Raw genomic sequence first — 15,265 nt, 5'->3', positions numbered from 1 at the left:
CAGGCCTCAATGACCCGGAGAGCTGTGTTGGCTGGAGTCTTGGCTTCAAGCTGTGGTTCTTGGCAGGCTCAGCCATGCCAAACAGGTCAAAGGGTAGAGGCCAAACTAAGTGATTCACTGGTCCTCCAGGTTCAGGGGTTCAGTCCCAGGCTAACAACCCCTGACTGTTAAAATAAAGTTTTTATGGAAACAATAAAGAAGAATCCCTCTACATTTGTGAGAGATGGTAATCTCCAGTCTCCATCCAGGACTTGCATGATTGACAGTAGTGAAAACCGAGATGAAGCTACTGACATGATGAAGGAAGCTCTGACCACGGCCACCATTACTGCTCTAAATGCCAGTGGTGTAACAGACAGTAAATTCAATCGCTAAATTTAATTAATTAATTGAAAATGGAAAGATCTGTTAAAAGGAAGTTATGTTCCCCCAGCCTGGAGTTCTTTGATGTTGTTTGTTTTTTTTAAAAAGGATTCGGTTGGCAGAACTTAAGCCTCTGTGAGTAAAACAGTCAGTGATCACATGGTTAACAGATGATCTAAGACAGTGGTGACCAACAGCTTTTATTTAGACTATGCAGTGGGATCCCAAGGAGACTGTATTAAAACTACTTCTATTTTTGATATAGATGTCTCAGTCACAAAGTCATGATCTCTAGCGGGGGAATTAGAAACATGCTAACGGCAAGACAACTGGAGGTATTTTTTTTAAAATGTGGCAATCCTTAGAACTAAAGAGCACAAAAGAAATTTAGCTGAACATTTTAAATTCTTGTTATCCATATCTAGACATCGCGCGAAAGAGTTCACTCACACAAAAAGAAGAGACATTTAAAACTATGAAAGGTTCTAATAAGGGAAAATGAGAAGCAATTGGTCAAAGAGCCTACCAGAGGAATCTGATTTAAAAGATAATTTTGTTATAATGTTATAATGTTATAATTGTTATAATTCACTGTCTCATCTAATGGAGCTGGGATAAATATGCTGCAGAAAATTCCTTAAGGCAAATGAGAATTGGCAGGAGAAGGGATTATCTTTTCTAGAATCATACATCTGAGCTAAGTCCTGTGCTGTACAATTATGTGAAGGTAAAAAAAAAGATAGAACCGTAAACTACGATTGGAATCGATAATCCTAGTTCAGAGGAAGCACCAGCACATGTGAAGCAGTTGAACAGCTTATTCTTCAATTTATTTTTTTTTTAAACCAGAGATTGCACACCATGACAACACTAAGTCAATCATGCCTGTGCTGCAACAGGTTAAAATAATACTACCCATGCCCAAGTTTTGGAAAGAAACCTGACAGGTTTACATTTGGAACCAGCCTTTCATCAAGAACAAAAAAACTATGGCAGTGCATCCAAACAAAATGTAATCCTGGCTTTTTAAAATTTTGGAATCAGAGTCCAATAATGTACAAAAATAGTAACTTATTTTTTTAAAATACTCTATTTTCAAAAAATACAATGAAATCAACAAGAACATACCAGCTCAAACACATGTAAAAATGAAATAAGCAAAAAACAGAAGAACATTAGAGGGATGCCTATTGTACAAAGTGCTCAAAAAGACTAAACATTAAATTGCAAATGAGATCCGTGAGAAATCAGCTGGGGGGAAATTGTTTGTCCATCTCCGGTCTTGTCCAGGTAGGCAAGAAACGGATCCCAGATAGCCGAAAATCTTTTAATTGAATTGGTTCTCAGGAACCTAAGTTTCTCCATCTGTATGACTAAGATCATATCAGCCATCCATCTCCGACAGGAAGGGGGAGAGGGTGATTTCCATTCCCTCAAGATAAGTCTTTTGGCAACAATCATCCCCAGATTCAGAGACTGTTGTATGGCTGTAGAGAAATAAGTTGTAGATTGCAAGCAGCCAAAGATGGCAAGACCAGCTTCCAAGGGGAAGAATCTTTTATAGGCCTTTGAGCACCAGTTGAATATTTTGGACCAAAATCCAGTCAGTAATGGGCAAAACCAAAAGGTGTGTGACAACGTAGCCTCTGTCCCTTGGCATCTATCACACACTGGCGAGACAGAAGGGTAAATCCTGTGCAATCTAAGTTTAGAGTAGTGGAGACGGTGAACAACTTTAAACTGGATCAGTTGGTGCCTGCTGTTAACAGAGCAAGCCTGTATCGTAGACAAACTCTTGTCCCAGGCAGCTTCAGAAAATTCAATGCCCAACTCCTCTCTCCAGGCGTCTCTAATCTTCACAGTAGGTGCTACAGTGCGATCATCAAACGTACAAACTTCGAAACCAGATGCTTGCAGTCAGGAGGGCTCTTTAAAATATCACAAAATATATGCTTCCCTGGAAGGATCTCAAAATTTACAAATCTTCGATTGAACGTAACGTCTAATTTGTAAGTAACGAAAAAATGCGAATAAGGCAGCTCGAATTTCTCTTTCAGCAAACTAAATGTTGCAAACCGTCCCTCTATGCACAGGTCTTCAATAGAAACTAGACCCTTCTCCCTCCAAGCATGGTAGATTTTATCTGACCATGAGGGTAGAAAGGAGTGACTGAAACAGACTGGTGTTTGTAAAGAGGTCTCTGGTAAATTTAGAACATCCCTTATCTGAGTTAGAATTCTGACAGAATTTTTCAAAACAAAACTCAAACTGTTTGAAGTCCCAGGCTTTTCTAGCTTCGAGAACAGCATGGCTGGCAGGGAGGAATTTACAACAGTCACGGGAGCCCCAGGAACTGAGTTATCCGGAGCCCCCAGTAACAGTGTCTAAATACAGGTAATCCCAGCCCTCCTTCAGACTTGGGCTTTTGTAAATGAATTTTCCAAATCCAGTGATTCTTATCATTCCAGATACAAGACAAAATTATGGAGTCCAATTCTTTAAAGAAGGCTGATGTAAGAAAAATGGGGAGATTTTGACAAAGATAAAGAAACCTAGTAAGGGAAATCACTTTAATTGAATTTATATGACCAATCATGGACAGAGGTAGGGTTTTCCAACTTTCTATATTCTGTTTAAGTTTTGAGATAAACTCCACAAAGTTTAATTTAAATATTAATTTAGGATCTTTGGGGATTGCCAAGCCAAGATAAGTAAAGTGATCTTTAACTACTTTGAATGGGACACTTACCAAAAAACCCTGCGTGTAAACATTGGCGAGGGGCACAAAGTCACTTCTTGTCCAATTAATTGAATATCCTGATAGTCTGCCAAAAGAGGTGATTAAATCTAAAAGAGGGACTGACTTTTCTGAGTTTTGTGAGTATCACATTGTCGGCATATAAACTAGTAAGTGTTTCAATACCTCCCACTTTCAAACCCAGAATATTTGGGTGACTTCTTATTTTTAGGGCGAGGGGCTCTACCGTGACAGTAAAAAGGGCGGGTGAGAGGGCAACCCTGCTGAACTGAACGGTGTAGGGGAAACATAGTTGAATTGTCACCATTGGTTATAATAGAACACATTGGGCTGGCGTATATCAGTTTTACCCAGGATTTAAATGACTTGCCAAACCCAAACCTGTACAGTGACTCCAACATGTAAGGCCACTCAATCTGGTCAAAAGCCTTCTGAGCATCAAAAGATAAAATTGCTGCCCCACTAGCTTTCCCATGATCACCATAGATAGTATTAAGGAGGCATCTAACATTGGAAAAAGAGAACCTACCCGGGATAAATTCTGTCTGATCAGGATGGAAGATAGATGACAAATGCTTATATATTCGATTAGCCAGCATTTTAATAATTACCTTTCTATCGAAATACTGGAGTGCAATGGGCCTATAACTGGCTGGGTCTGTTTCCTCTTTACCTTTCTTTAAAATGAGGGAAAAATTAGCCTCGTACAATGTTGTAGGCAAGAGTTTATCTCTCTTAGAGCAAGATAACATTCTGAGAAGTGCGGCAAGGATATCACAAAATTTCTTATAAAATTCACAGCCAAATCCATCTGGCCCAGCTGCCTTGCTGGACGGAAATGACTTAATGGCAGAAGTTATTTCTTCCAATGTGAAGTCAGAATTTAGGTCCTCCCTAGCAGTGTCACTAAGTTTTGGCGTTACAAGAGAATCATTCAAATCAGATTGAGTGGCATTGCATTTAGAAGTGTAGAGTTCACTGTAAAATTCTTTAAAACAGTCATTTATCTTCTTGGGGTTAGTTAACAGGGTGCCCGCCCTCGATCTAATACAATGAATCAAGTTAATTAATTAATTAATTAATTAGCTAACTAAGCTGCCGCACCAGGAGCCCCCCCAGGCTTGTCCACTATTTCAAAATGCTTCTGTCTTAATTTTAAGAGGAGGTTATTTATTTGACTACCCAAGGTACAATTGTACTCATTTAAGCTTTGTTATTTTATTATAATCTTCAGAAGATTTCAAAGCCTGGTATGTCACTTCAAGGGTTGGAAGAGTATTCTCAATCTTCAATAATCGCCCTTCTCTCTCCCTCTTAGCAGCGGATTCATATGAAATTATATACCCACGAATTACAACTTTTAATGTCTCGCAGAGTGTGGAATCTGACGCCTCGCCATTATCGTTAATTTCCATAAAATCTTTTAATCTAGTGGTGATTTTTTAAATAAATTTCTTATCGGTGAGTAGGGAGGGGTTAAAACGCTAGGAATAGATTCGTTTGGCAAGTGAGAGCAAAGATTTAAACACTGTATCTGCCAAGAAGGAGAAAACAGTGTTGGACAATACACACTAAATGCTAGAGGAACTCAGTAAGTCAGACAGCATCTATGGAGGGGAATAAACAGCTGATGTTTCAGGTCAAGACCCTTGGCTTGAAATGTCATCTATTTATTCCCCTCTGAAGTTGCTGCCTGACTTGCTGAGTTCCTCCAGCATTACGTATGTGTTGCTCAGGATTTTCAGCATCTGCAGAACCTTGTGTTTTTATAACATTGCTGGGTTACTGTTTCTCAGTGGCATTGGCACAGTAAAATCATATAAAATTACAGCACAGAAACAGACCCTTTGGCCCATCCAGTCCATGCTGAACCATTTGAACTTCCTACTCCCATTGACCTGCACCTGGACCATAGCCCTCCATACCCCTCCAGTTCAAGGCTGCTAATGAATGTAAAGGCTGTCGTAAACATTGAAGGCACAGAAATAATTAAATACTGAAGTAAGTGCCATGAATAACGTTTAAAATACAAATTTGCTGCATTGTTTAGCCTAATACACACAAAAGGCACACCATGCTCTACACATTTTACACTTATGACTCTGCACCTCTCAGATGCCATATTCAAGTTTGCTGATGACACCACTGGAATCGGTGGATTTGTGGCCAAGTTTGCAGACAATATGAAGGTAGGTAGAGGGGCAAGTAAGAAACAGAGAGGCTACAGAAAGACTTAAACAGATTTGGAGAATGGGCAAAGGCATGGCAGATGGAATACAATGCTGGGAAGTGTATGGCCATGCACTTTGGTAGAAGAAATAAAAGCATAGACTGTTTTCTAAATGGAGAGAAAATTCAAAAATCTGAGGTGCAAAGGAACTTGGAAGTTCTTATGCAGGATTCCCTAAAGGTTAACTTGCAGGTTGAGTCAGTGGAGAGGAAGGCAAATGTGATGTTTGCATTCATTTCCAGAGGAAGCAGAATATAAAAGCAAGGGTGTAAAGTTGCGGCTTTATAAGGCACTGCTCAGGCCTCACCTGGAGTATCATGAACAGTTTTGGGCCCTTATTTAAAAAAGGATGCGCTGACATCGGAGAGGGTTCAAAGGAGGCTCATGAAAATGGTTCCGGGATGTGAGGAGTGTTTGATGGCTCTGGGCTGTACTCACTGGAATTCAGAAGGATGAAGGTGGACCTCGTTGAAACTTAACTGAAGCCTAGGACCAAAGGGCGCAGCCTCAGAATAGAGGGACAACCATTTAGAATGGCGATTAGGAGGAATTTCGTTAGCTAGGGAGTGGAGAATCTGTGGTATTTGTTGTCACAGGAGGCTGTGGAGGCCAGGTCATTTGGTACATTTAAGGCATAGGTTGATAGATTCTTGATTAATTATGGCATGAAGGGAGACTGAGGCTGAGAGGGAAATGAATTGGCCATGATGGAATAGCAGACCAGACTCAATGGGCCGAATGACCTAGAAGAATTACTGAATCACAGTAGCGCAAGTTACATTATTTAAAAATAGTTGCTGACTTGTGAACTAGCACATATGAACTGTGAAGGGAGCAGCAATCAAGCTAGATAATCTAATGCATTTAGCCTCAGATAAAAATTTCTGCAGAAACCTAATCAATATGCAGTAAAGTTTATAAATGCAGAACTGATAGGCAAGGAGCAAAAGGCCAGTGTGCACTTGTAACTTGAATAGCAAGTATAGTTAATCTCTACAATATCAAACCCCCTTTCTAATACACTTTTGTCTAAAATAAAGTATGATTCACACCAGATCACTGTCTATTTTAAGTGCAATTCACAGAAATCTTAACTCAAGTATCCATTTTCTAGTTAACCCGTGCATTTTGGCAGCCTCAATCAAGTGTGCAGACCAATATGTCAAAGCATGCACTTGCACAAACCTAATGCCAGCCACTGACAAAACAGTTCAACAGTGTCACCAGCTGGACTTTAGTGGCATTACACATCAAAAGGGCATTTATTGAGTGCTTCTGCTGAGCAATGACGTGAAATCCAGTCAGTGGGAAAAATGATGCTCATGGCAAGAATACAATCATTAAAATTCATCCAAGGCTCAAATGAAGTTCTGCTTCTCAAAATTCCTTTGAAAAGGGAAGAGGAAGATATACAAATCCTTTCCTCAGGTCCAGTGTAAGGCAAGAGGCACAAGGCTCAAAGCCTTTGGCTCTAACAAAAGGCTTTTCAGAAGCGCTCTCTTATGGGACACCACCTTATGTTTCTTATTGGTCGCCAAATACCAGCCGTGGCAAAGTCTCTTTGGCTCTACTAACTTCAGCACCACTGTGCGCAAACTGCAGTGAAGACCTGTGTATATAATTTAATACTAAGTATTCAAACCACTCAACGTACCCATTTTGTGGAACTTTTCCCCTAGTTAAAATGGCGGGTTTGCAAGTGAACAAGTTAATACTGATCCAGGAACTAATGCTGTTCTTACTCTCCATTCCCAACGTCTTTAGTCAGGGAATCCCTGTTACCAAGTGGGATCTTTCAGATTTCATCATGTTCCATTAATCATCACATCTGAAAACTTGAAAATGAAAAATCATGCCTAATTTATTAAAACTCAATAGCTGCGTCACCCAACCTCGAGTAGAAGATCTTTTCTCAATGGTTTAACTGCTCATAGAGGCAATTGAGCGTTTTATCTGAGCAGTGAGACAGATGCTTGGGAATATGTTTGAATATTACATTTCAATGTTAATTTTGCTTCAGGATGTTTGGAATATCTTACCTTTCCACACAAGTAAACAAGGTTTGTATCTGCATCATAGAAAGGTAGAAGCACACCATTGCTAGAGTCCATTTCATGCTGGGCGATGTTTTCAGCATTTTCCTGGAAGAAACGTTCAGAATCAGTAAAAGCTGTGGAAAGAAGTGGAAAAAATTGCTAAAAATTTATCTCCTTCCACCTCAAAAACTTCAAGCAACAAGTGAACGTGTTTCAAATCTCCAGGTTACCAAAGCAGCCAGAGATGTGCTCCAGGGCTGCAAACCAAAGCAGAGTTTCTAAACTCAGAATTTTAGAAAGTTATGAACTGGCCTCATGGTAGCACCGAACAAAAAAGCCAATCTATAGTATCTTTTGAACGTCTTTATTCATTCCAAAGAAAGAACAATTTCCAAATTTATGTGCTTTAAGAAATGCTTCCTAGTATCAAAATAGCTCTATGACAATGGTTCTGAGCCTTTTTTATGCTGTGGAAGCTTACCATTAACTGAGGGGCTCATGGACCCCAGGTTGGGACCCCCCTCCATTAGAAGATACAGTAAAATAAATTGTGTGTGGCATTAATAATCTGGTGCCTGATTAATCTTCCAGACGTACAAGTTTAAATCTCACCATGGCAAGTAAAAGCTTTAAATTTAGTTGGTTGAGTGTGGAATAACAAACCAAACCAGGAAACTAGCAGGATTGCCACAAGAACCTGTTGGTTCAGTTGCCCCTCCCACATGACTCCAGAGCAGAAGCAGCAAGGGTATCTTTCAAATGCCTTCTGAAATGATGCACAAGCCATTAAGTAGTGGGGGGTAAAAAATTGAAGTGAGGAAACAATAGATAAAAGTGCTGATGGCTGCCAAAAAAAAAGCATGTAGGTGTCACAGTTCATTATAAAAAACATTTCAGACAGAATAAAATTATATACTGAAACAGAGGTAACAGAAAATATGACTGACTTATACTGAATGAAAAGGACCCACTCCTTGAAGCCATTGTATGAAACACTACAGTAGTCAATTTAGAAGTTATGTAGCGTATAAGTTTATAAAAATCATTTGGAGAGAATCAGTAATTAAAGCAGGAGGGGTTCCTGACCTGGGGTCCACAGACCCCTTGGCTAATGATAAGGCTCAGTGACATTAAAAGGTCAGGAACCCGAGTTAACGGCTTTATAGACCCACATAAAACCTGCAACTCAATAAATATTTTAGGCAGATTAGTGCAACATGGTGGACAGACAAAATGTAACAGTACACGTGTACAGGACACTTTAAAAAATCTTGCACATTAGAATGGGGAAGATTACAGAGTCCTGTGGAACGGAATTCAATCCTAGAATGAGCCACAGAAGCAGACTTACGGCAATGGCCAAAATTAGTCTGACTGGTGGTTGAAATGGATTATGGAAAAACAGGCTGGGTAAGGGTGCTTAGGTCATCCCATCTGTGGAGAATGTGGCAACATCCAATGCAGTTTGTTTCCATGGTGCAAAATATATTCAAAATAAAATTTTCTAAGGCAACCCTGACACTAATAATGGCAATTTAGCTCAATTCACAAACCAATGCATCAGCACTTCTGTTTATCACACGGCAAGAAATAGAGGCTCTGACCATCATTTTCCAATCCTCTATAACCACAGGCGTGGTGCCAGATGACTAATGCAGTATTACTCTTTCTAACTTGATTGAGAGATCAATTACAAGCCAAATCATCAGCTAATATGGGTGGTGGGAAAATTAATGGGCAAAATCTGGAATAAAACATTAGTTAGGAAATATAGTCAGCAGTGGTTTAAGGAGAAGTGCTGTTATAAAAGCTTTGTCAGAGATATACAGCATAACAGGCCCTTTGGCCCAACTTATCTGTGCTGAACAAGTTTCATATCCATGCCTATGTCTGGCTCATAAACCTCTACACCAGGGGATCCTAGCCCTTTGTATGTCATGGAGCCCTATTATTAATCGACCCCATGCTGGGAACCCCTGCTCTAAACCTTTCTTATCCATGTAGTTCTATAAATGGCTCAAATGTTGCAATTAACTTTGATTTTACTTTAATAGGTTGATGAGAGAAGAACATTTTATATTCTTCTTGTATAAAAGTCCAGTCAAAATAATCGGAGACCTCACCCACACCAGAAATTCTCTCCTTCCCCCCACCCCTCACCATCACGTGGAAGAATCAAAAGTTTGAAAGTATGTACCGGCAGGCTCAAGCATGGCTTCTGTCCTGCTGCTATAAAAACTTTTCAATCATACCCTGGTAAAGATGGACTCTTGACCTTGTTATGACCTTGCACTTTATTGTATCTTGCACTGCACTCTCTCCAACTGCATCACTTTAGTCTACAATATTATTGTTTTGTACCGACCTCATTGGTCTGTTGAGGTGGAAGGATCTGTATAGACAGTGTGCAAGAGAAATTTTCCACTGTACCTCAGAAAGTGAGAATACTCAACCAATTTATCACTGTACATTTACCAAGTAAACCAGAAGCATCTCCAAAAGACAGATAAAGATTGAAAGATTAGCTTTAATTGTCACATGCAAGTTGAAACATACAGTGAAATGCATCACTTGTGTCAATGTCCAACACAAGTCCAGGGAGTGGGGACAATCCCCAAGTATCACCATGCTTCCAGTGCCAGTACGGCACAGCCACACTTTACTAACCACAACATGCATGCCTTTGGAAAAAGAGGGAGGAATCCAGAGCACCAGGAAGAAACCCACGAGGTCATGGGGAGAACATTCAACCTCTGAGAGGTGACCTGATAGAGGTGTACAGGATGATGAGAGGCACTGATCATGTGGATAGTCAGAGGCTTTTTCCTAGGGCTGAAATGGTTGCCACAAGAGGACACAGGTTTAAGGTACCGGGGAGTAGGTACAGAGGAGATGTCAGGGGTACTTCTTTTTTTACTCAGAGAGTGGTGAGTGCGTGGAATGGGATGCTTTACTTTATTGTCACCAAACAATTGATACTAGAGCGTACAATCATCACAGCAATATTTAATTCATATTTGCACAGCGATATTCGCCGGCAATGGTGGTGGAGGCGGATATGATAGGGTCTTTTAGGAGACTTTTAGATAGGTACATGGAGCTTAGTAAAATAGAGGACTGTAGGTAACCCTAGTAATTTCTAAGGTAGGGACATGTTCCGCACAACTTTGTGGGCCGAAGGGCCTGTATTGTGCTGTAGGTTTTCTATGTTTCATTTCAGGCAGCTTTGGGAATTGAATCCTGATCTCTCAATCACTGACAGTGGATCATGGAAGAATGGGGAGGGAAGGAGGGGTACCAGGTGAAGGTGATGGGCAAGTGAGGAGAAGGGGTGAGAGGGGAACCAGAATAGAGAGTGGAAAAAAGAGAAGTGGTTAATCATTGTTGGAAGTTAGGGATATCGATGTTCATGCCACCAAGTTGGAGGTTACCCAGATGGAACAGGAGATGTTGTATCTACAACCTCAGGGTGGCCTTATCGTGGCTAAAGAGATTGAGTTACAAGTCTGTCAATTTGCTCACTGAAGCACATAAAAGAAGGAACTTTATATCTGCAAAACAATGGCCTCGGTTCAGCTTGATCATGTTCTGCCAGCCTCCTTCACCCCATGAGATCCTGGAAAAAGGCCAGCTGTTTTCCATAGCTCAGGCACCACTTCTCAAGGAAGACGAATCCTAACAGCAAATTTCACCATTACTTTTGGGATGTCAGTTTTGTTAACTATCTGAGCAAACAAATGCTTTAAGATGAGATCCTCAAAACACAGAGCTCAAGCTATCAGTGAGACATAGACTATCTGCACAAGACACCTAAAAGCACTGGACAGTTATCAGTAATGAGAGATGCTAACATTCCACAATGTAAAATCCACAAAATTCCCTTACAGATAAGCAAACATCAACATCCTCTCCTTGGCTCATATTGCCAGCAATGTTGCCTAACCATACATGATCTCTAACAGGGGACTCATTATTCACAAGCCTTTCACCAGGTTCCCAAAAGAGACATTCTACTCCAAGGTTGGGCTGGCAAAAGATAGACAATGTTCTTAAAGCAGCTTTGGACCAGGATGGCAGCAAGCGCCTCAAGTCCACTCAGCAGCAGCACAGAAGCCCAGCATAAACAGGAAGGGTGCATCACTTCCCAAACAACACCTGTCTCTTCATACAACTCCTGCCTTCACTTGTGGACAGCTTCCAAGCCCCACACTGGCCACATCAGAACTGGAATGGAGACCATTTACTTTGACACTTGAGGGACTATTGGAGGAGACAGAAAATGTAACTCTGGCCACTAGAGGTCCCAACAGTGTTTTGTTGCAGGAATCAGAGCACAATCATTAACAGATCACACTTCACTAATATCTGATTCACAACTCCAGTTGTGTATTAGGGTTAATATGAGAAATGTTTGATGGCTCTGGGCCTGTACTTAGTGGAGTTTAGAAGAAAGGCGGGGGGGGGGGGGGGCAGTGCTGTGGAAAGAGATCTCATTGAAGCATATCGAATACTGAAAGACCTATATAGAGTTGATGTGGAGAGCATGTTCCCCACAGTGGGAGAGTCTAGGACAGGCATGGGCAAACTACGGCCCGCGGGCCATATGCGGCTCGTTAAGCTTTTTAATCCGGCCCGCAGAACTTGATGAAATTATATTAATAAACCTTGTTAACGTTTTTTCCCCGCAATTCTGGCATTTTCCCAATAGATGACGCACTCTATAGACATTGACCTTTGTTGAGGTGCAGCGTATTACTCCACATTTGCGCTTTACTTTGTGACCTTGTGGCGACCCATTTCCTGGCACATCCGAACCGGCTCACAATTAGCCAGCATTCCGGCTAAGGGAAATAGCCTGCGGGGATTTGCGAGCACAGAGCTTTGGAGCCTCTGCGTCACGGGGGGCAGTTTGAGGGATGCTTAAAAGTGAGGCTGGGGATTTCGAATAAAGTTTTTTTCCTTCGACTGCAGTTACCGACTCGGTGTCGTAATTTTAGCGCTGCGTGTAGCACACCGCTACAACCTCTCACCCCTTCTGTAAAGATGAGTGGAGCTAAGAAAAGAAAAGAAAAGTGGATAGAGAATGTCGGGTGTTTAATAAGGAGTGGACAACTAAATATCTTTTTACCGAACACAGATCAACTGCTGTATGCCTGATATGCCAAGAGACTGTGGCGGTTTTTAAAGAATATAATATCAGCCGTAACTATGCCACAAAACATGCCAACTATGCTAGCGACCAGTCAACGAAAGAACGGGAAGCTAATGCTCAGAGGTTGGCAGCTAATTTACAGGCTCAACAAATTTTTTTTTCACCGTCAAACTGCCATTCATGACTCAAGTATCAAGGCGAGTTTTATGCTGTCATTCAAATTAGCAAAGGCCAGCAAGCCTCTGTCTGAAGGCGAGTTTTTAAAAGAATGTATGGTGGAGCCAGCAGGTGTATTGTGTCCGGAGAGCAAAGACAAATTTGAAAAAATCAGTTTATCACGCAGGACAGTGACTCGACTTAAATAAAAAGGCAGAGTCGTTCACGTTATATTCATTAGCACTGGATGAAAGCAACGATGTAAAAGACACTGCTCAGCTCCTCATTTTTATCTGAGGAATTAACAATACTTTTGAAATAACGGAGGAGTTTTTGACAATGGAGTCTCTGAAAGGAAAAACACGGGGAGAGGACTTGTATGACCGGGTGTCTGCTGTCATTGAAAATATGAAGCTCCCTTGGAGTAAACTTATCAACGTCACCACAGATGGATCTCTTAACTTGACGGGGAAAAATGTCGGCCTGCTGAGGAGAATACAGAATAAAGTGAAAGATGAAAATCCTGACCAGGATGTTATTTTCCTTCACTGCATCAATCACCAGGAATCTCTATGTAAATCGGTATTAAAGCTGAATCATGTTGTGAATCCTGTCGTAAAACTTGTCAACTTTATACGTGCAAGGGGACTTCAGCACCGTCAGTTCATCACGTTCCTGGAGGAAACTGATGCGGATCACCAGGACCTACTTTATCACTCCCGTGTCCGCTGGTTAAGTTTGGGCAAAGTGTTTCAACGAGTATGGGCGCTCAAAGAGGAGATCGGTGCATTTTTGGAGTTACTGAGGAAGGCCGGTGAATTTCCTGAGCTGAGCAACAAGAGCTGGCTTTGTGACTTTGTGTTTGCTGTGGATATATTTTCACACATGAATGAACTGAACGTGAAGCTACAGGGGAAGGATCAGTTTGTGCATGACATGTACACAAACGTGAAAGCCTTTAAATCCAAGCTGGCTTTTTTCTCCAGGCAAATTTCGAATAAGTTATTCACTAATTTTCCCACACTAGCCACGCTGGAAGAGGCCGGCGCACAGCGAGTCACTGGATGCGCTGCACAGAGAATTCTGCTGTCGCTTTTCTGATTTTGAAAAAATTGACAAGTCACTTCAGTTGGTGGCCTGTCCCCTGTCACAAGATCCTGAAACAGCACCAGAGGAGCTACAGCTGGAACTGATCGACCTTCAGTCTGACCCCGTCTTAAAAGAGAAGTTCAACTCTCTTAAACTGAATGACTTTTATGCTTCACTTGGTAAAGAGGTGTTTCCAAACCTCCGGAGGATGGCACAGAAGATGCTGGCATTGTTCGGCTCGACCTATTTGTGTGAACAGGCATTCAGCGTCATGAACATCAACAAAGCCAGCCACAGATCCAAGTTAACTGACCAACACCTCAGATCCATCCTGAGAATCGCCACAACAAAACTAAATCCAGACTTTGATGTGCTGGCTAAAAAGGGAGACCAACAACACTGTTCCCACTGAAATTAAAAATAAGTTTCTTCGTTGTGTTATGTAAAAAATGCATTTTAAAGTATTTTTTTCAATAAGCCTTACATGTTACATGTCATTTCTGTTAAGTGATGGACATGAGTAGTGCGCAGGTGCACGTACGTTCTCAAAATAAAAAATGCGCTCCAGATCAAATAACGCGCTCCGCATGACTGTTCTGTCTTTGTGCTGGTCGTTATTGAGTTTTGGCACAGGGGACAATTGAATAAGAAGGAGCAGGACAAGTAGACCTGCATCTCCTACCGTTTTGAAATAAAGACAGTCGGGAGGAGAGTGATGATGATAATATCTTGAAGGATAACAGAATTTTCAGTGCTTTAAAATAATAACTGTTACTATTAAAAAAAGCTGTATTTTATTCATTTAATTTTCAGTGCTTTAAAAGTCATTTCAATAAATAGTTAAATACCATGGGACTTCAAAGACAGATATTTTGTTGTAATGCAGTTGTTCATTTTCAATTGAAATTAAAGCACATGTTTTCTACATATCCCATGATATTTTATTTTCTCTTATGAGGTGTATTACCAAAACACTCCGTCCATCTGCTCCTGGTCCGGCCCCGCTATCAAATTTTAGAACCCTTTGTGGCCCTCAAGTCAAAAAGTTTGCCCACCCCTGGTCTAGGACCAGAGGGCACAGCCTCACAATAGTAGGACATCGCTTTAGAACAGAGATGAGGATGCACTTCTTTAGTCAGAAGATGGTGAATCTGTGGATTTCATTGCCACAAATGACTGCGGAGGACAAGTCATTGGATGTACTTAAAGCGGAGGTTGATAGGTTCTTGATTAGTAAGAGTATCCATCCATCAGAGAGAAGTCAGACGAATGCAGTTGAGAGGCATAATAAATCAGCCATGATGGCATGGTAGAACTAACTCGATGGGCCAAATGGTCTCATTCTGCTCCTAACATATGGTCTTCTAGAGAATCCTGTTAAAGAGCCTTTAAATAAAGCGAATTTCACAGTATTGATAACTGACAAGCAGAAATACGCATCTGTATATTATTTTATTCTAAAAACAAAAGACTTCACTCAA

General features: G+C 41.0%; 1 protein-coding gene across 1 annotated transcript in view; it reads right to left on the bottom strand.

Moving 5' to 3' along the window:
• coro1cb (coronin, actin binding protein, 1Cb) overlaps window positions 1-15,265 on the bottom strand; it is a 174,996-nt gene that overhangs the window by 12,482 nt on the left and 147,249 nt on the right. The window contains exon 7 of the mRNA XM_059987928.1: window positions 7,391-7,492. Coding sequence (XP_059843911.1) covers window positions 7,391-7,492 — 102 coding nt within the window. The remainder of the gene's footprint in view (window positions 1-7,390; window positions 7,493-15,265) is intronic.

Source organism: Hypanus sabinus, chromosome 13, assembly GCF_030144855.1.
Source record: "Hypanus sabinus isolate sHypSab1 chromosome 13, sHypSab1.hap1, whole genome shotgun sequence".
Taxonomy (NCBI): domain Eukaryota; kingdom Metazoa; phylum Chordata; class Chondrichthyes; order Myliobatiformes; family Dasyatidae; genus Hypanus; species Hypanus sabinus.
Note: the sequence above shows the minus strand (reverse complement) of the source record. Positions and strands in the feature narration are given on the sequence as shown.